The sequence below is a fragment of the Lepus europaeus genome, chromosome 2, assembly GCF_033115175.1.
Source record: "Lepus europaeus isolate LE1 chromosome 2, mLepTim1.pri, whole genome shotgun sequence".
Taxonomy (NCBI): domain Eukaryota; kingdom Metazoa; phylum Chordata; class Mammalia; order Lagomorpha; family Leporidae; genus Lepus; species Lepus europaeus.
Window position 1 is genome coordinate 151915449 of NC_084828.1, and position 25800 is coordinate 151941248.

General features: G+C 50.8%; 1 protein-coding gene across 5 annotated transcripts in view; it reads right to left on the reverse strand.

The window, feature by feature from the left end:
* Positions 1 to 25800, reverse strand: part of RFTN1 (raftlin, lipid raft linker 1) — a 225564-nt gene that overhangs the window by 47756 nt on the left and 152008 nt on the right. For all 5 annotated transcript variants that reach the window (XM_062215040.1, XM_062215057.1, XM_062215030.1 and 2 more), the window contains exons 5-6: positions 11585 to 11909; positions 5395 to 5598 (exon numbers count right to left, since the gene is read on the reverse strand). In XM_062215040.1, coding sequence (XP_062071024.1) covers positions 5395 to 5598; positions 11585 to 11909 — 529 coding nt within the window. The remainder of the gene's footprint in view (positions 1 to 5394; positions 5599 to 11584; positions 11910 to 25800) is intronic.

The window sequence follows — 25800 nt, forward strand, 5'->3', positions numbered from 1 at the left end:
TATAGGGTCTGTCTAGGGGTTTGCAAGTACACCTGTATAAAGTACAAATCCCTACACAAATATGCACCCTGTTTTTACAATGACTTTTTTTTACAAATATAAGATGGCGTGTACCAAGCGTGGGAAATTCACCCTCTTGGTGTGGATGCAGTGGGGTGTCAGTGAGCTTCAAGGCAGACCACCTTCTAAAGAGGGCCAGGAAAGAGAGTGGCCTGGGCACCACCTGAGCCCCGTGTGCTGTAACACGCACAAGGCGCCACGCCCTGGCATGCACTCAGTCACACACGCACGGTCTAGCAAGGTCTTACAAAGAGCTTGCAACACACCGGTAACGGATGCTACAGAGAAGAGAGAAGGCTCCATGCGGCACAGCCCAGCAAACCCATGGCGCAGACCCTCTGCCTTCAGTGAGTGAGCGCACATGGCTGGCCTGGATTCCAGCTTGGACAGGCGGCTGCAATGATGTTTCCAAAACAGGGTAGGAGAGGGTAGGACCCGGGAAGGGGTTGGGGTGGAGGGGCAGAGGTCTGGGCCAGGGCCAGGGGCGTATGGAGTGAGAGCAGAGCGAATGGGAACAAGGCGAGGGTGAGGGAAAAACAAGGGGAGAGCAGGCCCACAGGGACGCGGGCAGGGCATGGAGAGACGGTTTGAATCCACAAGCCCAGAAGCCCCGATGAGACATCCACCTCCCTCCCAGCAGGGTCTTCACATGGGGGGCCCCCAACTCCCCAACTCCTTGTACCAACAGCCAGCTCAGCAGCCCTGCTCATGCGTGTTCTGGCCTTGGTAGCTCTGGTCGGAGCCCCGGAGTGCCTGTCTGCCCCGCTGTGTGGCCCCGGGACTTGCTTTGCTTCCAACAAGTCCTGCCACCTCCCTAGGGGTGGCCCCAGGGCCACCAAGGTCCTGCTGGAGATCACAACTACCCCAACAGGGCCACCCTCTCCCTCGCCTCTCTTCCCACCTGCCTTCTTCCTGCCTCGCTAGCAGGTAACCTTGACAACAACACAAGGGCCTGAGCCTCCCTTTGCACAACAAGGGTACCTGCTTCCCTGGGGATAAGGAGCACTCAGGTCTAGGTGAGGAAGAGCCCCTTTCCTTCCATGCACCTCACAGGCCAGGCCTCAGGGCGGGGCCCTCCCCAGTGCCAGCCACCTGCTGCCATGAAGGCACACGACAGAGACGCAGGGAGGGAACCTCTGGGGCACCACCAGTGGGAGCCCAAACTTGAGGACCCTCTGGGTCTTTGCGTGTTCTGGGAGCAAAAGGTTTCAAAACAGAAGCTGGAGTCTTCCCTGGGTAACTGGGACTGAAACATCGCCTTGCTCACGAGGCAAGTCCTCCTGAGCCGGAGGGGTGTGTGGAGAAGATGCGCAGAGACCCAGGGCTGGCCCCTTCCCGGATGCCAGACAGCTCGGAGACCTGCCTCCAGCTCGGCCAGGCCCACATGTAAGCACACCGGTGGTGCGGGTTCCCTTCACGATCACGTAGCTTACCTTTAAAAAAACAAACTCAGGACAAAGCACGTATTCCATATACACATCTTTCATCCCTGGCCGAGGGAAAGCACGGGTATTTTCAGGGCAGAAGCACCCCCAAGCCACAGAGCGTTCCAATCAGAGTAAGGAGGATGCTTGGCGCAGCGGGTTAAACCGCTGTTTCAGCTGCCTGCATCCCACAATGCAATACTTAGGTTCCAGGCCCAGTTCTGTTCTCCACTGCAGCTCCCCGTTAGCGCACATTGTGGGAGGCAGAAGATAGTGGCTCAGGTCCTTGGGGCCCTGGCCTCCACGTGGGAGACCCAGATGGAGTTCTGGGCTCCTGGCTTAGCCTGGCTGTTGTGGGCATTGGGAAGTGAACCTGAGGATGGGTGAGATCTCTCTCTCTCTCTTCCACCCTCCCTCCCTCTCGCTCTTTCTGCCTTTCAAATAAAATACATAAAAATTTGCGAGTGAAGTAAGAGCAGAGTGGGTTTCAATGGCTTCTGGTTTGAGGATGCTGTAGCCCTCCCTGAGACAGAACACGCAGCCGAGGTAGAGCGCGAGGCACAGCCAGGGAGCGGGAGTCACTGGCCAAGGCAGATTTCACGTGCTGTCTTCAGGCCTGGATTTAATGCAGTTAAAGCCAAGGGAGGGGCTCCCAGCACCTCAAACCCTCAAGTCAAACCCGAAGAAACAACAGGGTAAGTGACCCAAGGCTTTGGACTCCAGGTTGGATGGTGGGTGAGGGGCTGAGAGGAGCGTGGAGGAGGTTAACTCAGCCTTGACTGCAAAAACCAGACAGTTAGAAAGAAAGAAGTGGCCTTAGGAACTCTCAAGGTGTTCTCTCTTGGGGCCGAAGAGACAATTTCCTGTTTAATGCCCCAATTCTCCCAAGAATGGGAAGGGGATTCTACCAGGGAGCATCTGCGTAGCTGCTACTTTGCTTCTTGAAGACGCTAGTTTAAGGGCAGGTGTTTGGTGCCACAGTTAAAAATAGGGCCCTCGGGCTGTCCACATCCCCCACTGCAGTGCCCTGGTTCAAGTCCCAGCTCCGCTCCCTTCTCCTCTTCCTGCTAATGCACACCTTCCAGGAGGCACCAGCTGATGCTCAAGCAGCCGGGCCCTTGCCACCCACATGGGAGACCCAGACTGAGACCCCAGCTCCTGCATTCAGCTTTGCCCAGTCCCTGCCACTGCTGACATTTGGGGGGCAAACCAGTGGATAGGGGTTCACGCACTCTCTCTCTCTCTTAAATAAACACATAAAAACAATGTTAGAAAATGTTAGTATTATCAGCCCCTACATATCCAAAAGTTACACATCCACACATTCAACCAAACTTGGAACTGAAAAACTTAAAAAAAAAAATTCCAGAAAGTTCTAAAAACTGTGTACTCAGACTTATAACAGTTGTGTCTATACTGAACATGAGGCTTCCTATTCATTGTCATTGTTCCCTAAACAAAGCAGTAAATCAACTATGAACATAACAGTTACTTTGTTTAGGTATTACCGGTGACCTAGAGATGAGTTAAGAGTATATGGGAGGGTATGACAGGTGACTTACGCCATTGTATGTGAGGCCTGGAGCATACTGCAGGGGTCCGGGGACCCAACTCCGGTGCACACCAAGAGAATATCGAGCACCACACAACTAACCACCTGCATAACTGACCGTCTGCACAAGGGGACCACAGCTGCCCAGGGGAAGACACAAAACTACGCACAGCCACAGAGACCTTCCGTGGGCACCAGGAGGGGGTACAAGCAGTCACTTCTGCCCCAACCCAAGGAGGGCGATGGGGCATCCCTGCACAAGGAAGGGAGGCAAAGGGGCTCGCCGGCTTCTGTGAACATCTCTGAATCAGGACTGTCAACACCCCCCCCCCCCAAGTATGCACACTACCAGAGCTGGAAGGTGCCTCTCACAACACACCATGACAGTCCCTGGCTGCAGGGACCTAGGCGGGCACCTGCGGAGGCTTCCTTGTGGGTAAGGGGGCTACCGGCCCCCACTGAACAGAGGTGGTGCCTCCTTAGCTGTATTAATGAAAGGCACGCCATAGATCAGCACTGTCCAACACACCAGTCGCACGCTAGGAGTCTTCAAGAAGCTCACAGAAAACACGTAGCGTGAGAAAACCATGCAACTACGTGTGGGTTTCCACACTTTTTGGCCCCAAAAGAACTTTATCATTTAATTCCATTTTTCTACAAACTTTTTGTAAGTATCCTCATATAATTATTTAATTTTAGTTGGCTGGGAATTAACTGAACTTTAAAATCAGTTCCACATGTCAAGTGCTCAGTAGCCAGGGATGGCGAGTGGCTGCCCTACTAGATGGTTCCAACATGGAACATGAGCATCATAACGGAAAGTTCTAGTGGACTGGACGCTGGCTGTACATGTGTCCTTAATGAGCCACTCGCCTTTTCTCACATCCTATACCCACTGGACACATGGTTATGATCTCTGCTCTACACACGTGAACAGTGGGTATCAGTATTTAGATAATAGCAAGAGTCTGGCCTATAAATCAAGACCTGTCCGTGCTGAGTCACATTCCGAGGCCTGGGATGACAGAAGGCGCGTGCATTCACTATGATTAACACTGATGTCTCTGCATCTCCAGTCTAAGGACACCTGCTGGCATTTCAAGGATTGCAAATAATGTACAACGCAAACCTCACTCTGGACTCTGCTGATTCTGTTGTTGCTTAACAACAACGCACAGAGCTGCCAGTGCCCCCTGCCAGGTTCCGCCAGGGCCTGTGGGTACCATAATCTGGTGTTACGTCGCACTGACTCGGGACCTGCACGTGCTGTCACGTAGGCCCCTTTCCCCAAACTGCCTCTCACTTCTGACGCACCCTCGCTACTCAAGCTGCCTCCGTGTTAACCCGAAACCCGTTACTAGCTTGACGCATCCTTCTCACTGCGGGCAGGCTTTCTTTCTGCCTTCGGAAGGCTGACGTCAACAGTGCTACCCCTGTGCAGCCACAGAACCCCCAGAGGTGACCCTTTACTGTGGTGGCAGGAGGGGGTGATGCCACAGACCCTGGGGCTGTGTGCCAGAGCTCACGGAAGCCAGGCTGTTTCATTTCCTTCTGTGCCATCGACTCGAGGGTGCCGCCTGCTGGGACTTCACACCGCAATGGTGCCTCCAAACTAGTCCCACTTCTGCAGTGGCCTCACCCCAGGGAGTGATGAATAAAACCTGGGAGTGGAACAGCCTTTAAAATTCACGGAGACTGAGGCTGCCACTGATAACACAGTCACTCGCCTTTCTCTGTCATTTCAGAAGATCCCTGGCTGATCCCCACTGACGTCTGAAGCTTTAGGTTCTGGACTTTATGGAAAGTTCTGGAAAGATGTGCTCATTAGAAGTCAAATGCCTGGGAGCCAGCGCTGTGGTGTGAGGAGTAAAGCTGCGACCTGAGACACTGACATCCCACATGGGCACAGTTTGAATCCCAGCTTCTTGCTTCCGATCCAGCTCCCTGCTATGGCCTGGGAAAGCAACAGAAGATGGCTCAAATACTTGGGCCCTGCACCCATGTGGAAGACCCAGAAGGAGCTCCTGGTTCCTGGCTTTAGCCTGGCCTAGCCCTGGCCATTGTGGCTATTTGGTGAGTGAAACCAGCAGATGAAGATATCTCTCTCTCTCTCTCTCTCTCTGTCTCTCTCTCTCTCCCACTCTCTTTTTCTCTGCCTCTCCCTCTCTGTAACTCTTTCAAATAAATAAATTAATTAAATATTGCAAAAAAGAATCAGCAGCAGCAGCAGATGTCAAATGGATGGGTACTGGCCACAACGCTGTTCCATTCTGAACAGAGCAGGCTCTAAACAGGAGCTAAGATGACAAGAGTCAGAAGCCGCTTTTGCGAGGGCCATCCAGGGGCTGTCAATCATACCGGTCCCGGCTCCCAGATAGAACACGGCGTTCACCAGCGCGCCCCCCTTCCGGAAGTGGCTGCTCATGTGCTCCAACCAGTTGGCGTCCAAGCTGCTCACGGTCTGGCCGTTCCTGGAGACGCGCAGAGGGATGGTGATGGGGTAGTACTGCCGGCACGGCCGATGGCTCTGGGGCTTGTTGAAAAGGGCGAAGATCTCCATCCCTGTTGGGGTTTGGAAAAGGGGACAGAGAAGGGTCAAACACCCAGAAAAAGGCTACCCGGAGCCCCCAGGACAGGCGATCAAAGGCGACGCCTCCACAAGGCAGCCCGGGGCCAAATACCACATCCCCACTCCTCAGAGGGAGCCAAGGCGGCCGCCCTCAGGTGACAGGGACCTCAGAGGGTGGGCTTCGGATGGGGGAGAGGGGGGCACAGCCTCTGATGCCGGACCACCATTCATTTGAATACAGACACTTCTAGAAATGCATGCAAAGATGTGTCTTGGACAGCAAAGCAAACCTATCTGGACAGGACTTGGTCTTTAAAAAAAAAAAAAAAAAAGGGCACTGTGCCCAGCACGGGCAAACAAAAGCACTACTGATTCCGGGAACCTCGCACACTCCTGAGCTCACTATTTATAAACAGCAGTGGTGCTTCCTGGGGCCGAACCCAGAACACTTCATCAAGTGCATCAAAAATACATCGTTGGTATGTAAAAATAAATATGTTCCCGTCAGCAAGGGTTCTGCCTGGAGTGGCACCCGGGCTCCGTCAGCCAGGCAGGCGCTGGGGCTGAGTGAGGCTCCGGCTCGCCCGTCCCTATGCTGACAGCTCAACTCTTCAGCAATCCGTCACGGCTACAGCCAACTGCCGCCTCGCGCCCGCCGTACACACGTACGTGCTGCCGGGCAGGAGTTAGCAGGTGCAGCCTGCAGGAGTGAACGCCTGGAATGCTGATCTGAGTCTGCAGGTCTATTTTTGGGTAATTCAGTGAGTCAAGCCATCAGCATTGACCCAGCTTAAAAAGCTTTGCTCGCATAAGCTGGTCAGGGATGTGCTCTGGTTTCCCAAAATAACTTTTTGGAATGGTTAAGAAAATCTCCACCTTCTTTCAAAGAAGTCATCAGCAAAGGTGGACATTAGCAAGGAGGACAAAGCCCACCAGTGCTCCTTGCGTGAGACGCCTGGACCCCCGACCTGGGGCCTGGACCCCCGACCTGGGGCCATTTCCCAGCTCGTAATGTATCACAATGTCTGCGGCTCATAGTGTATCACAATGTCTGCGGCATCCAAACACTAGCTTCAAACTGACTCAATTTCCTTTATGCAAATAAATGCCACTTCAGAAGGAACCTTCGCTGTGTGACGTAAAGGCAAACCACTAGCCTTGGCCGTGAGCAGGGGGTGATGGGAGGCACACTGACGCTAATGCAGTCATCCAGGTAACCCCTGCGTCTGTCTCACCCAGCTCCCTGCCTTCTCCCGGGGGCCACAGGAAGCCTCCTCACAGCCCCATCGGGGCGAGCGTCAGCCAAGACCCCAGTCCCTGCGGCTCAGTGCTGAGCCACAGCTGAGAAAGCAGGGGAGCCGCCACAAGCTGCCCCTGCACTGGGACAGGTGCCCATCTGCAGCTGGGGCCACGAGGATGCTCAACACCAGCACCAGCCTAGGCTTCGGCGCCACCCAAATGACCATTCTCCGTCTACCTGCTAAACTCAACAAGCCAGCCCCACCCAGGACACGCTTACACGTGAGACAGGAGACCTGGGGCACGGAGCTGGAAGCCATTAGGCTCTTTCTTGACTGAATATAGGCCGTAGGAATGGAGGGACAGAGGGGACGGTTTGCAAGGTTTGAAGCCACGGGTTGGGATGCTGGGGTGTTTTCAAGTGCTCAAGGCCAAGTGTTCAAAGAAAGGCAGCAGCTACTGAGGACAAGAGACCACACAGTGCGTCAGCGAGTCCCCGGCTGCACTGGTATCTCTTCCAAACCAGACCCTGATTGTCTTCATAAGTCGCTTATTTGGGAAGTAATCCCAGGAGACACAGGGAGAGAGGCTACTAACGAGCAGTGCCTTTGTTATATCATGGGGGCAACTGGAGCTCGTGCAACCCAGAGACACCGCAGCCCACGTCCATGCCAGCCAGGCTCTGGCAAGGCAGCTGGAGCTCAGGCACTGGAGGTCCCCACGGAGCCACTGGCTCCCCAGGGCAGGTGGCACAGAGAGGCTAAGAGAGCCGCTGGCTCAGCCAGAGCTGTCCACGGTGGGGCCCCAGGTGCCCCAGCACCTGCCACTCTAAGGCTGCTGCCAACAAGAACCGAAAGGCAAGAGCGTCACAGCCTCTTCGAAGAAGTTGAGCGGGGAATTTGGAAGTGGCCAAATGCTCACAACATATGGTGACACGTGACCACACGCAAGGATCCCCACTCACAGGGCAACACCCAAACACAACTCGCCCAAGTGCGGCCTGAAACCGAAAAAGCGGAAGGCGAGAAGGAGAAGTGTGAGCGTTGGGGGATGGAGCCTGGGCCAGGGCCAGGGGCAGGCGGAGTAAGACCGAGGCGGGCAGACAAGGTGCAGGGCGCAAACAGCCACCCAGCTTTCCCGCCCGATCCTCCCCAGGGGGCAGGACTGAAGCCAGAGACAGAAATAAATTTTCCAGGAAGGAAAAGGAAATGATGTTGGAACGAAGCGCCTCCTGAGCATTAGTGGCCATAAAATATTGGGATCAGCCTGACTTCGGATGCATAATCCTTCTTTGTCAACCGCTGTCCCGCTGTCCCCTGGCCACGGTCTCGGCTCTGCTCACACAGAAACCAGCCGCGAGACACTGTCCCAACACAATGTCCTCTGACGTTTCAATACTCCAGCCCTCCGACTCACACGAGCAGGCATGGAGGGCTCCAAAAAGCAGCCCCGAGTTTGTTTAAATTTCTCAGCTGCTCTGTGACACTGCCATGACCTCGATGGAGGATTTTTCCAGACATGGGACGGAATGTCCCAAAGGAGCAAGGAAGGCATTGTTCCCGAGAAGGTTCCGAGAGCGGCCGAGGCCGGCCCTGGCAGCGCACCCAAGGCCCAGGGGCACAGGCTTCTTGCCCAGAGAGCTTGGCCTCGCGGTTCAGGCATCTCCAGCCGACCTGGGATGAGCCTGACTTCCACGCCTGGACCTGGCAAGGGGGCTGGTTGGGTCCTAGAGCCTGGAGAGAAGCCAGAGTCAGTAGAGCACGACCCGGAGTCAGCCTGGGGCTGGGCGGGGCTGCGGCCGGCTCAGGTCACTACTGGGAGTGTAGACACAAGTCTGCTTTGGGAAGAGAGGGCAGAAGGGTTCGGGCTTCTCATCTGGGGGAGGCTGCATCAGGCTGCTCCCAGGCGTGGGGACTGGCGGCACGGCACCCCGGGCCCATGCGAGGCCAGCGTGCCAGGGCAGTGGGGAAAGGGACCCACTTGTATGGATGACAGCAGCCTGGGCCTGAGTCCCAGAGCAGCCCCTCCCGTGATCCTCCACCCTCTGTGGGATAGGCAGCACCATCCTATGCCCAGGTGCGTTAAATAGATCCCCAGAAATCACAAGGCCACGCACGGCAGGGCCAACAGGCTTTCCGACCCCCAAGCCCTGGGCTCTTTCTGGACTCTCCCGAGAGGCTGATGTCACGGGAGACACAGAAAGCAGAGTGGCCATAGCAAAGAGCTCCATATTTGCATCAATGGATACTGTGAAAGGCCCACAGGCTGGCGGCAGGCGGCAGGTCTGGGAGGCCTGGGGAGGGGAGGACCTAGGGCAGGAGGCATCCGTCACGAGAGTCCCCAAGCCTTAGGTCTCCACCCCGAGTTGCCTGCTGAGGTCAGCTGACTGAAACCCCCTCAAGACAAGAACCAGTGGGGAGGGCCGGCTCGGGTTCTGCCTGGGGATCCCAAGCATTTGGTTGCAAGCAAGGAAGGGCAGTGCTTGGAAGACTTTTTAATGATTATTGGTGACACTTAGAACATTCTGGAACTCATGTGGCCACCTTGCTTCTCTATCGGAAGCTGCAGAATTCAGGTGCAGGGGCTGCCCCTGCAGAGCTAGCTCAGGTGATGGCTGCACAGCAGGGACCGCAAAGCCACACGACATTCCCCTGGAGCAGGAGAAAAGAGTCCCAGGGCAGGCAGAGGGACCGAGGTGGGCAGGGAGGACATCAGCACCCGGCCCCCACGGGACGGCGAGGGGCCCTCTGCTCTGGCTCCGGACGAGGCTCCCCGGGACACAAGCCCCCATGGAGGGGATGGATTAGCCACAGCGAAGCGGGGAAGGAAGGAGGCTGCCCTTGGTGGTCTCAGAACCGCCCTGCTGTCTGTGGATTTGAATCCACCTGGCAGAGAGGACGGACAGCACCGCACCCCCTAGGGAGCCCGAGGCAGGCCAGCTGGGAGGGGGCCTTGCGTGCGTGTTTTGGGGGTGACAGTGAGTGGACTTCTCAGGGAAGGAAATGATAAGACTCCCCAGGAAAAAGATTAGGAGGAGTGAGGCCAAGGTCAGGTGAAGGCCATGGCCGAGGAGAACAGGGTGCCCCGGAAGCCCAGGGCCCATCACCCTGTGAGGGTATGGAAGGGGATTCTCCTTTATCTGTGCTGTTCTGGGCATCAGAACAGAGCATCCCTCACAAAGCTGTCATGAGGAGACCCCGAGACGACCCTGGGGAAGGATTCAGCCCAGACTCCTCAGGGTGGGGGCGGGGAGGGGGACAGGAAACCCACATCGTGACTGGCATCTCTGTCCTCGCCGAGCCTGCACACCCCCTTGGCAAGCGCTCATCACCTGACACAGACCTCGACTCTGCAGCAGGAAGGGGGCGGTGGGTGGGGGGGAGGGATCGCTGCTGCCTCGCGTCAGAGAATCCCGGGGCAAACTCACTGTAGACAGGGCGGCTGTGAACCAGAGGAGGAGCTGATGGTGACCATGCCACCACGGACACAGCTCCACCACTGGGCTCTCTGCTCTTGAAACACAGCCACGACCCCTTCCTCTCCACAGGGTCTGGCTATTGTCACAAGCAGGGACCCGAGGAGACACACAAGGCCAGGGCTCTGGGAGCTGGGGGTGTCTGCGCGTGCCCCGGGAGGCAAAGATTGCCAGGGCGGCAGCAGGTTCTAGGACAAGGCTCCCTGGGCAGCAGCAGAAGTCTAAAAGGCCTCAGAGACGGTGGCGCTGACTCTCTCCTTTCTCAAGCTTAGGGTTCACGAAAGCCAGGGGTCGGCACTGGAGCCCTGACCCCATAGAACAAGCAGTCACACGTCTGAGTCAGCCGTGCTGGGTGCTCTCAACACGCAGCCTTTCAATAAGAATCAGCCGTTCTATGCCGATTTTAAGGGTGAGAAGTTGAGGCACAGACGGGGAGCCAGTGGCAGGCTGGGAGACACCATCTCGAGCTCTATGCTCCCCTTGCCTTTCCATCTAGCCCAGCCCAGGTGTCTGGATGAAGACCTGGACAGGCCTCCAACAGAGCGAAACATCACACAAGGAAAGAAGTGTGCTTCCCATGCCTAGGACGGGCCCAGCCTCGCCTGGTCAAACTCTGGTCCTAACTCATCCCAGAAGGGAGGCAGCCGCAGTCTGTCCCTCTCTAAATCAACTTTGCAAAGAAGAAAGAATCACCCCGTATCTTCTCCCGAAGATGTACAGACATGGCAAAAGAAATCATCGCAGCTTTCCACGCTCATGTACATTGCTCCTCATTGTGTGCAGGGGGCTAATTAATTCCAAGAATTAGCACACAGCTAATAATGATAATGGAGGTGACCACTGTGGCACCTGTGTGGGACACCCAAGTCCCTTATCACAGCTCCTGGCTCAAGTCCCAGCTCCACTTCAGGCTACTGCTCGTCTGGGAGGCAGCAGGTGGTGGCTCAAGGACTTAGGGCCCTGCCGCCCACGTGGGAGAGACATGGATTGAGTTCTGGGCTCTGGTTTTGGCCTGGCCGAGCCTTGGCTGCTGTGGGCATTTGGGGAGTAAAGCAGCAGATAACAAAACTCTCACTGTTTTTCTGCTTTTTGAATAAAATGAAAAGTAACAAATCGAAGTTATACAAATTAAAACCAAAAAATGGAAAGAAACGCTGGCTCTTCCTACTGCCGCTGCTGTGTTATTTTGGAATCCCCAGGCTAACGTTCAGGCACTGATGGCTGTCACAATGTGAAGGGGTCCTGCCCGGTGCCGACATACTTACTCCCCGGGGCTGGTTCCGCAGGCACCTCTGACAGGTCGTCGTCCGGTGCATCCCGGGCCTGGCTCACTCCCTCCGCTGGGGAGAGCTGCTCGGCTGGGCCTCCGCCAGGCTCCAGGCTCTGATCCCTCCCCACGGGAGCCCCGGGGCTCTCCTGCTCCAAGGACGTACGAGTCCCACGTGCGCTCTTGGCATCTCCGGCACCAGCTGAGCTGTGGGCAGTGGGCGCGGTGGGCGTGGTGGGGCTCCCGCCTGCAGGGCTCGGAGAGGCATGGTACTGAGGTATAACACCGACGAACTTCAGGCCCTGGCTGGCGGCCTCCTGTACCTGCAAGCGAACGAAACGAGGATGAGGTGGGCTCCGCCAGGCGCACGTTGGGCGTGCACGCACCTCGCTGAGGTCCAGCGTGAACGCGCACAATGTCCGGCTGGTGGAGCCCTGCTCGAGGCGGCCCCTGCACGCTGCCCCTGATGGAGACCAAAAGCCTGGTCTCGGGATTTCCCGCCACTGTGCTGAGGGCAAAGCAAAGCATCTGGCTATGAGGGGCTGGGACCACCTCTCTTTGAAGCAGGGAATTAGCCCCTAATGGTGTTTTTTTTTTTTTTTTTTTTAATGAGCATAGCCAAAGGTTCTATTTGAAATAGACTTTGAAAGAGGAAGTTCATTTTTGGCAGTGTTTATTTATTTATTTCTCTTCTTATGACTCCCCCGCGTCCTGTCCCCCAGGGTACCACCTAAATACAGTATACCCAGAGAGCCATACACTAACTGGCAGGTGGCATTTCATAACCCACAGAGCTTCCTTTTTAGACGGGAGTTTTTGGCACAGCGGGCAGAGGTGGGGAAACACAGCCACCACACACCCACGTAGGTAAACGGACAGGTGCGTGTCTACTCACATGCTCATGGCTGATTCAATTTCCTCTTCAAAAGTCAAAAACAAAACTACTGAGAGTCATCCTTTCCACTCTGAAAATTCATTTTTTACCCATTAATCTGATGCCAGTTATTTTAGAAATTATTTTTGGAATGCTTCCAGAAGATAGCTAACGTAAGTTCTCGAAGAAAAGAATGGGAGTGAATGTTTGGGACAGCCCGGGAGATCCCATACCGGAGTTCCTGGGTTCAAATCCCCGCTCCACTTCTGACTATAATTTCCTGCTAATGTGCACCATGGCAGGCAGCTGAGGACGGCTCAAAGAGTCGAGCCCCCGGCACCACATGACAGATACAGACAGGACTCCTAGCTCCTGGCTTTGGCCTGGCCCAGCCCTGGCTATCACAGGCATTTGGGGAGTGAATCGGTACACAGCACATCTTTATCTCTCCCTCTTCTCCTTCCCTCCCTCTATCTTGCTCTGCTTAAATAAATAAAACTTTTTAAAAGAAAAAGAGTAGGGAGATCATTATACCGAAAACCTTAGGTGAAGGGGAGCAACTCTACATAAACTGTAGTTCCAATTTTCCTGGTAACATAAGCAACAGGAGAAAGGCAGTGGACCGTGCAGTCCTCAAATGGAATGAGGCGGAGCCTTGCCCTGGCTCCTGCTCCTTCTATCCGACCACGGAGAAAACAGGTCTAGCAGCCAATTATCGGACACGGCTTCTAGAAGTCATTCCACTGACATGAAACCATGAACGCTCGTATCACAATGTTATATTAAAAGCTCAAGATTCTAACCTTTGTAGACTCAGTGTTATGACTTTGCGGATGGAGTCCCAGGTTAATCTAGGCACACAGACCACGCATGGGGACAGTCACCACAAGGAAACCAGCACTGTAAACCGAGGAGTGCAAGGACGAGGGATTCTCGCTACTTGTGTGTGATTTTTCAACATTCACCTAATGAATATTCATATCATCTTTAGAAATGAAGAAAAGTAAGTATCTGAAGAATTGCTTTGGGGCTGGCTTTGTGGCATAGCAGGTAAAGCCCCCACCAGGAACGCCAGCATCCCACATGGGGTCCTTGTCCTGGGTGCTCCACTTCTGATCCAGCTCCCAGCTAATGACCTGGGAAAAGCAGTGGAAGATGGCCCAAGTGCTTGGACCCCTGCTACCCACGATGGAGACCCAGAAGAAGCTCCTGGCTCCTGGCTTCAGCCTGGCCCAGCACCAGCCATTATGGCCATCTGGGGAGTGAACCAGTGGATGGAAGCGGTCTCTCCTCTCCCTCTCGAGAGTTCCCTCCATAACTCTGACTTTCAAATAAATAAATCTTTAAAAGAATGGTTTATAATAGAGAGTAATGAATGCAGCCATGGATTTAAAAGTGTCCCAAAAGTGTTATGACTGAAGTGATTATTGTGGTTTGAATGGGAGTTGAAAGAAGTCTCTATTGGAAGGTCAGAGCTGTCCCAAACGAAATGGTGTAACACAACAGGGAGAGGTAGGAAGTGTGGCAGACCGAAGTGTGCACACCTCACGGGAATGCAATAAAAGCCAATTCTTTTTTCAAAAGACTATGCTGAATAAAACGTATTCAGTGACCAAATCTGCCAGAGGTGTTGAAGGGTGAATAGGAGTTCACCAGCTATGTGAAGGCAAGGGAGAAGGGCAATCAGGTAAAGGAAGGGAGGTTGTCATGGGTGCACCTTGATGGTGTGTGAGGAAGCTTCTAGAAGTGCTTGTAGGCCAGTGCTGCGGCTCAATAGGCTAATCCTCTGCCTTGCGGCGCCAGCACACTGGGTTCTAGTCCTGGTCGGGGCGCCAGATTCTGTCCTGGTTGCTCCTCTTCCAGTCCAGCTCTCTGCTGTGGCCTGGGAAGGCAGTGGAGGATGGCCCAAGTGCTTGGGCCCTGCACCCCATGGGAGACCAGGAGAGGCACCTGGCTGCTGCCTTCGGATCAGCACGGTGCAGCAGCCGCAGCACGCCAGCCACGGCAGCCATTGGAGCGTGAACCAACGGCAAAGGAAGACCTTTCTCTATGTCTCTCTCTCTCTCACTGTCCACTCTGCCTGTCCAAAAAAAAAAAAAAGAAGTGCTTGCCAAGAGTAAATGTAAACCCAGGAGTGCCCAGAACTGAGGCTGAACTAGAGCTCACGGCACTGGAACCCTATGTCTTGAGACTCCCCTCCCCCTCCCCCAGCACACGCCCTGCCTTCACCCAGCAGACAAGCAGGTCTCCAGTCTTCCCAGCACAGGACGCCGAGGTCAAAGGAGAGTGGGGGACCACGGGCAGAGATTTCCTTGCATGCTCATCTTCTGTCTTACACACCAAGGCAAACTGTGTGCCCAGTACCATGGTACCGCAGACCTACAAAGTCCTTTTTAAAAGATGCTGAAATAGGCCGGCACCGCGGCTCACTAGGCTAATCCTCCGCCTTGCGGCGCTGGCACACCGGGTTCTAGTCCCGGTCGGGGCGCCGGTTCTGTCCCGGCTGCCCCTCTTCCAGGCCAGCTCTCTGCTGTGGCCAGGGAGTGCAGTGGAGGATGGCTCAAGTACTTGGGCCCCGCACCCCATGGGAGACCAGGATAGGCACCTGGCTCCTGCCATTGGATCAGCGCGGTGCACCAGCCGCAGCGCGCCAACCGCGGCGGCCATTGGAGGGTGAACCAACAGCAAAGGAAGACCTTTCTCTCTGTCTCTCTCTCTCACTGTCCACTCTGCCTGTCAAAAAAAAAAAAAAAAAAAGATGCTGAAATTAAATGCTCCACTATCTCAAGCCTGCCAGGCAAACCCACGTCCCAAGAAGATGAAGTGTGTTTGTGCACAAATCTTCATCTGCAGCTCTGCTTCCTTGCTTCGGTGATTCCTGCAAGCAGAATTCATAGGTCAAAGGATATTAACTTTTCAAAGGCTTCGTACAGCCTGCCAAGTTGTTTACCAGAAAGGGCGCGTCGTTGTGTAACCAGAAGACCACATTTAGATTTCATCAAGATCAATATTTGGCTACACTCTGCGGCCCTTGTCTCTCCTGGCTTGCTGTGTACCCTAGCTAGTCTACTTCCTTTTTCCTTTTTTTTTTTTTTAACAAAGTAATTTGACTGTGTACACATAGCTAAACTGAATCCTGTTTTTTGTTCATGCAACTAAGTTTTTTTAAAGAATTATTTTATTGATTTGAAAGTCAGAGTTACACACAGAGAGAAGTAGCGGCAGAGAGAGAGAGAGAGAGAGAGAGAGAGAGAGAGAGAGAGAGAGAGGTCTTCCATCCCAATTGGCCGCAATGGCCAGAGCTGGGCCAATCCGAAGATAGGAGCCAGGAGCTTCTTGTGGGTCTTCCCATGCAGGTGCAGGGACCCAAGGACTTGGGCCATCTTCTACTGCTTTCCCAGGCCATAGCAGAGAGCTGAATTAGAAGTGGAGCAGGCCGGCGCTGCGGCTCAATAGGCTAATCCTCCGCCTGCAGCGCCGGCACACCGGGTTCTAGTCCCGGTCGGGGCACCGGATTCTGTCCCAGTTGCTCCTCTTCCAGGCCAGCTCTCTGCTGTGGCCCGGGAAGGCAGTGGAGGATGGCCCAAGTGCTTGGGCCCTGCACCCCATGGGAGACCAGGAGAAGCACCTGGCTCCTGGCTTTGGATCAGCTTGGTGCGCTGGCCACAGTGTGCCGGCCGCGGTGGCCATTGGAGGGTGAACCAACAGTAAAGGAAGACCTTTCTCTCTGTCTCTCTCTCTCACTGTCCACTCTGTCTGTCAAAAAAAAAAAAAAAAAAAAAAGAAGAAGAAGAAGAAGAAGAAGTGGAGCAGCCAGGTCTTGAACTGGCACCTGCACTGTAGGCGACGGCTTTACCTGCTACGTCACAGCGCTGGCCCTGTATGGTATTCTTTATGACCTAAGATAATGGCTGTGAACTTTCTTTGTAGGAGAGCTGTTCACAGCTGTTCTCAGTGATCACCGTTGTTAGGGAAATGTTGCAGGCAGTGCACTTGAACGCATGGAGCGCACACAGCTCTAGACGGTGACCTGACTTGGTGACTGGTTCTTCCGTATCGGCTCCATCGTGTCCTCATGAGGACCCTGGGGTAGTTTAAGTGCTGGTGAGGGTCTGGAATGCAATGGACTTGGTGTGGGGAGAATGGAGAGAGGGATTCCAGAGGCTCTGGGTGGGAGACTCTGGCAAGATGTGCCGAATGGATACCGAGCATTTGAGGAAACCAAGCGCTGAGGAAGAAAACACTGGTGACTTCCCTTAGCGTCTCCCCTGAGATGGATGGTGAATCCATCAGCTGCTCCCGGGACTGCATAGCTCTGAACCTCCAAGAAAATCCAGACAAAGGGTCCAGATTTGGAAATAGTTAACATATGATTAGCACCTAGACCCCTGTGAGCAGAGGTCACCAACAGCATGTAGAACTTGAGGAGTGCTCGTGGCCAGGGATGAACCCTGATGAATGTATTTTGTGTCTACCACTATGATACACATAAGACTTAATTGCTGGGGCCGGCGCTGTGGCACAGCGGGTTAAAGCCCCAGCCTGTAGTGCTGGCATCCCATATGGGTGCTGGTTCAAGTCCCAGCTGCTCCTAATAAAATAAATAAATCTTTAAAAAATACCCCTCAGGAGAGGAAATAAATTAAGACAATGCCCAAATCTGAGTAGCCCAGTACACCGTCGATAATACCACTCTCTCCACCTGTGCCAAGATGCACATTCAGATACCAACCTAAACCAAAATACACCCTCATCTACCTCAACCTTATTTCTGACACCTTTAAGAACCATCCTGCTCCAGATCCTTAAAGGAGCAACAAGTATGGGGTTAGGTACCAAAAAGCAAATACGGTCATTTTGATTGATCTAAGACTTCATTCTAATCTCTATAATGCCTAAGAACAATCTCCATGGCAATTATAAACAGAGCTCATGTTATCAAGACAACTTCTAGCTTTTTACTCGTTATATAAAAAGCCTTCACTTGTAAGAAATGGCACCATCTTGGTTGTCTATTGAAGCAGTCACTTCCATCAGCATCGATGGTCCGTTACTCTACTTCCCGGCTCAGTGCCGAGCTCTAATGATGAGCGTAAGCACAGGCCCAGGCTGTGGACACGCCAGGACACACGTGTGTGCCTCAGACGACACGCTGCGGTCAGGGGGAAGCCAGTTAGGGAGAAATGGGACGTGGAGCCGATTTGCTTTAAATGGAAGCCGGGTGTAATGTGGAGTCCACTGGCCATGCAGGATGCTATCCGGGAGGGATCAGAGAGCGTTCCAACTCCACGGTATCTGGGTCTAATGAGCGAAGCACCATGGTAACCTGACTAAACTACAGTGCCCAGCTGTTTGGTAAAACACTAGTCCACATGCTGCTGTAAGGGATTCCTAAAAAATTATTTACTTTATTTAAGAGGCACAAGGACTGACAGGAACAGACAGACACACACACACAGAGAAAGAGAGGCAGAGAGGTCTCCCATCTACTGGTTCACTCTTGCAATGCACATGGGGGCCAACACTGGGCCAGGCAGAAGCTGGGAGCCCAGAACCCAATCCAGGTCTCCCACATGGGTGCAGAAGCCCAACTCCTTGAGCCATCATCTGCTGCCTCCCGGGACGCACATCAGCAGGAGGCTGGAACTGGAGGCGGAGCAGGGACCTGAGCTTCCATTTTGATGACGACGTTACCAGAATGTCTATAACTAATGCCTATAATTAATGCTGGGAATTGGACTTATTGCCTTTTATTAAAAAAACAAACCAGAGAGCTGTGTATTCCAATATGATAGCCACTAGTCATCTATGGCCATGATGAATACAATAGCATACACTTTGCAATACAATAAACTCAAAACTTACGTTCCTGAGCAGCATTAGTTGCATCCCAAGGGCCCGGCAGCCACGTGCATCTAGCGACTCCCGGGTGGCACAGCACAGACACAGAACATCTCGTCACCACACCAAGTCCTGCTGGGCAGCGCTGATGAACTATTATAAAACACTGACCCATGGCAACACAGTGTTCAACAAAGGCTTCAGAGGCACAGGATATGGGGCAGAAACCAACACATACTCACCCACTCACACACACACACACACACACACACACACTCTTCCCACAGACACCCCAGACCACTGCCCGCTCTGAGCCTCCCTCGGGACCCTGACAGACCGTGGGGCGGGGGAGCTTGCAAACACAGGCATGGACTGGGTGTTAAGAACAGGCACATGAATGCTGCTCCAGGTTGCACAGGCGCACGGGATAAACTATTACGGTGAATATTTTATTGTCCACACACAACCCTTCCTAGCCTCTGTCACCTCAACCCTTGTACAGCTTTGTGAAAGGGGAGGTTCAAAAACAACCAGGGTTTCAGCTCGCCTCTGAAGCTGCCTTTAGTTCTGATGTGTTACCACTTGGCTGCAGGCACGGCAGGTTGTGCCAGGCACTGCTGGGTGCTTAGCTCCAGGGTGGGACCACAGGGACCAATCACAGCCCTTGCTCCGCTGCTTTCTCCATTAGTGACTAAGAGACCCCAGAATGAGCCCTGAACAAGGGGTCTCAAGATCTAAGGCCTTGGCCTCGGCTCTGCTACTTGCTAGGTACGTTACCTGCCAAGCCAGGGGATGTACTCGAGTCTCAGTGTCCCCACCTATAAAATGGAGATAGTGATAATCGTTCATTCCTCCACTCCGTGTCTATGTATCTGAATACCTGCCATGTGCTGGGCAAACAGGCACGACTGTCCCTGCCCTCAAAGTAGGAGGCTTCCAGAAATTACGGCATGGGGGTAGTACTGTGGTGCAGAGGGTTAAAGCCCCGGTCTGCAGCACGGGCATCCCACATGGGCATCGGTATGAGTCCTGGCAGCTCCACTTTCTTTTTTTTTGACAGGCAGAGTTAGACAGTGAGAGAGAGAGATAGAGAGAAAGGTCTTCCTTCCGTTGGTTCACCCTCCAAATGGCTGCTATGGCCGGCGCACAGTGCCAATCGGAAGCCAGGAGCCAGGTGCTTCCTCCTGGTCTCCCATGGGGTGCAGGGCCACTGCACTCCCGGGCCACAGCAGAGAGCCAGACTGGAAGAGGGGCAACCGGGACAGAATCCGGAGCCCAGACCGGAACTAGAACCTGGGATGCTGACGCCGCAGGCGGAGGATTAGCTTAGTGAGCCGTGGCACCGGCCGCAGCTCCACTTCTGATCCAGCTCCATGCTATGGCCTGGGAAAGCAGTAGAAGATAGACCAAGTGCTTGGGCCCCTGCACCCATGTGGGACACCTGGAAGAAGCTCCTGGCTCCTGGCTTCTGATAGGCACAGCTCTGGCCATTGAGGCCATTTGGGGAGTGAACCAGCAGATGGAAGACCTCCATCTCCCTCTGCCTCTCTGTCACTCTGCTGAATTTCAAATAAATAAATCTTTTTAAAAATTAGGCATTAAGAACTTGGAAACCATAAATGCCCTTGAAAGCAAAAGCGTGGGGATGGGAGTTGAGGTGCAGTGGGTTAAACTGCCGCTTGGGGCCCCATACACATTCATCATGGGAAACCCAGAGGGAGTTTTTGTCTCCTGGCTTCATCCTGGCATAGTCCTGACTATTGTAGGCACTTGAAAAGTAAACTACTGATAGAAAATCTCCTGGGTCAGCGCTGTGGCAGAGTGGGATAAGCCTCTGCCTGCAGTGCTGACATCCCATATGGGTGCTGGTTCGTGCCCTGGCTGCTCCTCTTCTGATCCAGCTCCATGCTATGGCCTGGGAAAGCAGTAGAAGATGGCCCAGGTCCTTGGGTCCCTGCACCTGTGTGGGAGACCCAGAAAAAGCTCCTGGCTCCTGGTTTTGGATCAGCCCAGCTCCAGCCACTGCGGCAGTAGATGAAAAATTCATTCTCTCTTTCTCCCTCTGTAACTCTGTCTCTCAAATAAATAAATAAATCTTTAAAAAAGAAAATCTTCCATGTACTGCTGAAAAGAATGTAAATTCTTTAAGTGTAGGATTAAAAGTTCTGTAGATATCTGTTAGATCCATTTGGGCTATAGTGTTGATTAAATCTGCTGTTTCCTTGTTGATCTTCTGTCCAGTTGATCTATTTCTGAAAGTGGAGTATTGAAGTCCCCCAATACCACTGTATTGGAGCCTAAGTCTCCCTTTAAGTCCCTTAACATATCTTTTAAATAAACCGGTGCCCTGTAATTAGGTGCATATACATTTATAATAGTTACATCTTCCTGTTGAATTGATCCCTTAATCATTATATAGTACCCCTCTTTGTCTCTTTTAACAGTTTTTGTGTTAAAGTTTATTTTGTCTGACATTAAGATGGCTACGCCAGCTCTTTTTTGGTTTCTGTTGGCATGGAATATCTTTTTCCAACCTTTCCCTTTCAGTCTGCACGCATCTTTGTTGGAAAGATGTGTTTCTTGTAAGCAGCAAATAGATGGGTTTTGCTCCTTAATCCATTCAGCCAGTCTGTGTCTTTTAACTGGAGAGTTGAGGCCATTAACGTTCAGTGTGACTATTGATAAGTAGTAACTTTGCCCTGCCATTTTCCCAGAGATATTTCTAATATATGCTTTGAACTTCATGTGATCTTTTACTGTGAGGTTTTCTTCCTTTACCTTCTTTCATATTGATGACCGTGTTTCTGTGTTTATGTGTGTAACACATCTTTAAGCATCTTTTTGCAGGGCTGGGCTAGTGGTGATAAATTCTTTCAATTTCTGTTTGTTATGAAAGGTCTTTATTTCACCTTCATTCACAAATGAGAGCTTTGCAGGATATAATATTTTGGGATAGCAGTTATTTCTCTCTTAGTACCTGGGCTATATTTTGCCATCCCCTCCTAGCCTGTAGGGTTTCTGAAGAGAAGTCTGCTATGAGTCTAATTGGAGATCCTCTGAGAGTAATCTGACGTTTTTCTCTTGCACATTTTAGAATATTTTCTTTATGTTTCACTGTGGTGAGTTTGATTACAACGTGTCGTGGTGAGGATCTCTTTTGGTCCTGTTTATTAGGGGTTCTATGAGATTCCTGTACTAGGATGTCTCTATTTTTCTCCTAACTGGGAAGTTTTCTACTAGTATCTCACAAAAAAGGCCTTTTTTTGACAGGCAGAGTTAGACAGTGAGAGAGAGAGAGAGAGAGAGAAAGGTCTTCCTTTTTCCGTTGGTTCACCCCCCAAATGGCTGCTACAGCCAGCGCATTGCAGCTGGTGTGCTGCGCTGATCCAAAGCCAGGAGCCAGGTGCTTTTTTCTGGTCTCCCATGCGGGTGCAGGGCCCAAGCACTTGGGCCATCCTCCACTGCCTTCCCGGGCCATAGCAGAGAGCTGGCCTGGAAGAGGAGCAACTGGGACAGAATCCAGTGCCCCGACTGGGACTAGAACCCGGGGTGCCGGCACCACAGGCAGAGGATTAGCCTAGTGAGCTGCAGCGCTGGCCTAAAAAGGCCTTCTAATCCTTTCTCTCTCTCCATGCCTTCAGGAACTCCTAGAACCCGAATGTTGGCTTTTTTAAAATAGTATCCTGTAGATTCCCAACAATATTTTTTAGATTTCTAATTTCCTCTTCTTTTCTTTGGTTTGACTGTATACTTTCCTGTGCTCTGTCTTCTAAGTCCAATATTCTGCTTCACTGATTCTGTTTTTGTGTTTGTCATTTGATCTATTGAATTCTTCATTTCATTTTGATTCCTCCTTAAGATTTCATTTTCATGAGAGAGATTTTCTATCCTGTCCAGTAAGGATTTCTGTAGTTCAAGAATTTGTTTTTGAGAACTTCTAAATGTTCTTATCATAAATTTTTTGAAATCCATATCTTGCATTTCTTCTATCTCATCATCTTCATAATCTTGAATTGGGGTGTCTTGTTCATTTGGGGGCATCAAAATGTCTTCTTGTTCTTGTTTCCTCAGTTTCTGCATTTGTTGTTTGGCATTCTAGAGATATTCTTTGGTTTCTTCTTTTTTTTTTCTCGCTGTGTTGGCTTTTCTCGTTATACAATGACTCTAGATTAAGTGGACTGTCTTCTTTTGGTGGATCTTTAGAGGCTTATGATGGGTGTGGCCAGAGAGCTCTGCTCATTTCTTCAGGGTTAAGGGTGTGCCAAAGGTGACACACCCAGGTTTGGCGTGGTAAATCTTCTCTCTCTCTCTCTCTCTCTCTCTCTCTTTTTATTCAGAAGGGAAGTAATTCCACACTGCTGAGCTATTCTCCTTGAAGGCAGTCAGTGTCTGAGCACTGGCCCCTCCCTTTCCAGTGCTGGTATATAGACTCAGCAGCTGGGGTCCCGAGCCGTGGGTGCCCGTGCCCTCCACGTAGGTCCACCATGTCCCACTAGTACCGGAAGAGTTTCCTCTGCAGTTTTTTCCCTAACTCCTCCCTGAAACTACAGTATCTCCACTTTTATTAAACTATCTTTTCCCAGACTATCAGTGTGCTCCCTCCCTATTCCACGATCTTGACCACATACTAGGCCAAAAAAGCAAGTCTCAGCAAATTCAAAAGAATTAGAATCATACCATGCAGCTTCTCAGAACACAGTGGAATGAAGCTGGAAATTAGCAATTCAGGAATCCCTAGAGCATATGTAAACACATGGAGACTGAACAACATGCTCCTGAATGAACACTGGGTCATAGAAGAAATAAAAAGAGAAATCAAAAACTTCCTGGAAGTAAATGAGGACAAAAACACAACATATCAAAACTTATGGGATGCAATAAAAGCAGTGTTGAGAGGAAAGTTTATATCAATAAGTGCCTACATCAATAAACTGGAAAGGCACCAAATAAATGAGCTTTCAATGTATCTCAAGGATCTAGAAAAACTGCAGCAAACCAGACTCAAATCTAGTAGGAGAGGAGAAATCATTAAAATCAGAGAAGAAATCAACAGAATTGAATAAAAAAAATTACAAAAGATTAGCCAAACAAAGAACTGGCTTTTTGAAAAAATAAACAAATTGACACACCATTGGCCCAACTAACTAAGAAAGAAGAGAAAAGACCCAAATCAATAAAATCAGAGATGAAAAAGGAAACATTAACAACAGACACCACAGAAATAAAAAGAATCAGCAGAAATTACTACAAAGAGTTGTATGCCAGCAAGCAGGGAAATCTATCAGAAATGGATAGATTCCTGGACACATGCAACCTACCTAAATTGAACCATGAACACATAGAAAACCTAAACACACTCATTCAATTTCTGAAGACAGAAATTGAAACAGTAATAAAGTCCCTCCCAACAAAGAAAAGCCTAGGACCGGATGGATTCACTGCTGAATTCTACCAGACATTTAAAGAAGAACTAACTCCAATTCTTCTCAAACTATTCAGGACAATCAAAAAAGAGGGAATCCTCCCAAATTCTTTCTATGAAGCCAGCATCACCTTAATCCCTAAGCCTGAAAAAGATGCAGCATTGAAAGAAAATTGCAGACCAATATCCCTGATGAACATAGACGCAAAAATCCTCAATAAAATTCTGGCTAATAGAATGCAACAACACATGAGAAAGATCATCCACCCAGACCAAGTGAGATTTATCCCTGGTATGCAGGGATGGTTCAATGTTCGCAAATCAATCAATGTGATACACCACATTAACAAAATGCAGAAGAAAAACCATATGTTATCTCAATAGATGCACTTTCATGATGAAAACTCTAAGCAAATTGGGTATAGAAGGAACATTCCTCAATACAATCAAAGCAATTTATGAAAAACTCACGGCCAACATCCTATTGAATGGGGAAAAGTTGGAAGCATTTCCACTGAGATCTGGTACCAGACAGGGATGCCCACTCTCACCACTGTTATTTAATATAGTTCTGGAAGTTTTAGCCAGAGCCATTAGGCAAGAAAAAAGAAATTAGGGATACAAATTTGGAAGGAAGAAGTCAAACTATCCCTCTTTGCAGATGATATGATTCTTTATTTAGGGGATCCAAAGAAATCTACTAAGAGACTATTGGAACTCATAGAAGAGTTTGGAAAAGTAGCAGGATATAAAATCAATGCACAAAAATTAACAGCCTTTGTATACACAGACAATGCCACGGCTGAGAAAGAACTTCTAAGATCAATTCCATTCACAATAGCCACAAAAACAATCCAATACCTTGGAATAAACTTAACCAAGGACGTTAAAGATCTCTATCTACGATGAGAATTACAAAATCTTAAAGAAAGAAATAGAAGAGGATACCAAAAAATGGAAAAATCTTCCATGCTCATGGATTGGAAGAATCAACATCATCAAAATGTCCATTCTCCCAAAAGCGATTTATAGATTCAGTGCAATACCAATCAAAATACCAAAGACATTCTTCTCAGATCTAGAAAAAATGATGCTGAAATTCATATGGAGACACAGGAGACCTCGAATAGCTAAAGCAATCTTGTACAACAAAAACACAGCTGGAGGCATCACAATACCAGATTTCAGGACATAATACAGGACAGTTATAATCAAAACAGCATGGTACTGGTACAGAAACAGATGGATAGACCAATGGAACAGAATAGAAACACCAGAAATCAATCCAAACATCTACAGCCAACTTATATTTGATCAAGGATCTACAACTATTTCCTGGAGCAAGGACAGTCTATTCAATAAATGGTGCTGGGAAAACTGGATTTCCACATGCAGAAGCATGAAGCAAGACCCCTACCTTTCACCGTACACAAAAATCCACTCAACATGCATTAAAGACTTAAATCTACGACCCGACACCATCAAATTATTAGAGAACATTGGAGAAACCCTGCAAGATATAGGCACAGGCAAAGACTTCTTGGAAAAGACCCCGAGGCACAGGCATTCAACGTCAAAATTAATAATTGAGATTGCATCAAATTGAGAAGTTTCTGTACTGCAAAAGAAACAGGAAAGTGAAGAGGCAACTGACAGAATGGGAAAAAATATTTGCAAACTATGCAACAGATAAAGGATTAATAACCAGAATCTACAAAGAGATCAAGAAGCTCCACAACAACAAAACAAACAACCCACTTAAGAGATGGGCCAAGGACCTCAATAGACATTTTTCAAAAGAGGAAATCCAAATGGCCAACAGACACATGAAAAAATGTTCAAGATCACTAGCAATCAGGGAAATGCAAATCAAACCACAATGAGGTTTCACCTCACACACACACACACACACACACGGTGAGAATGGCTCACATTCAGAAATCTACCAACAACAGATGCTGGCGAGGATGTGGGGAAAAAGGGACACTAACCCACTGTTGGTGGGAATGCAAACTGGTCAAGCCACTATGGAAGTCAGTCTGGAGATTCCTCAGAAAGCTGAATATAACCCTACCAT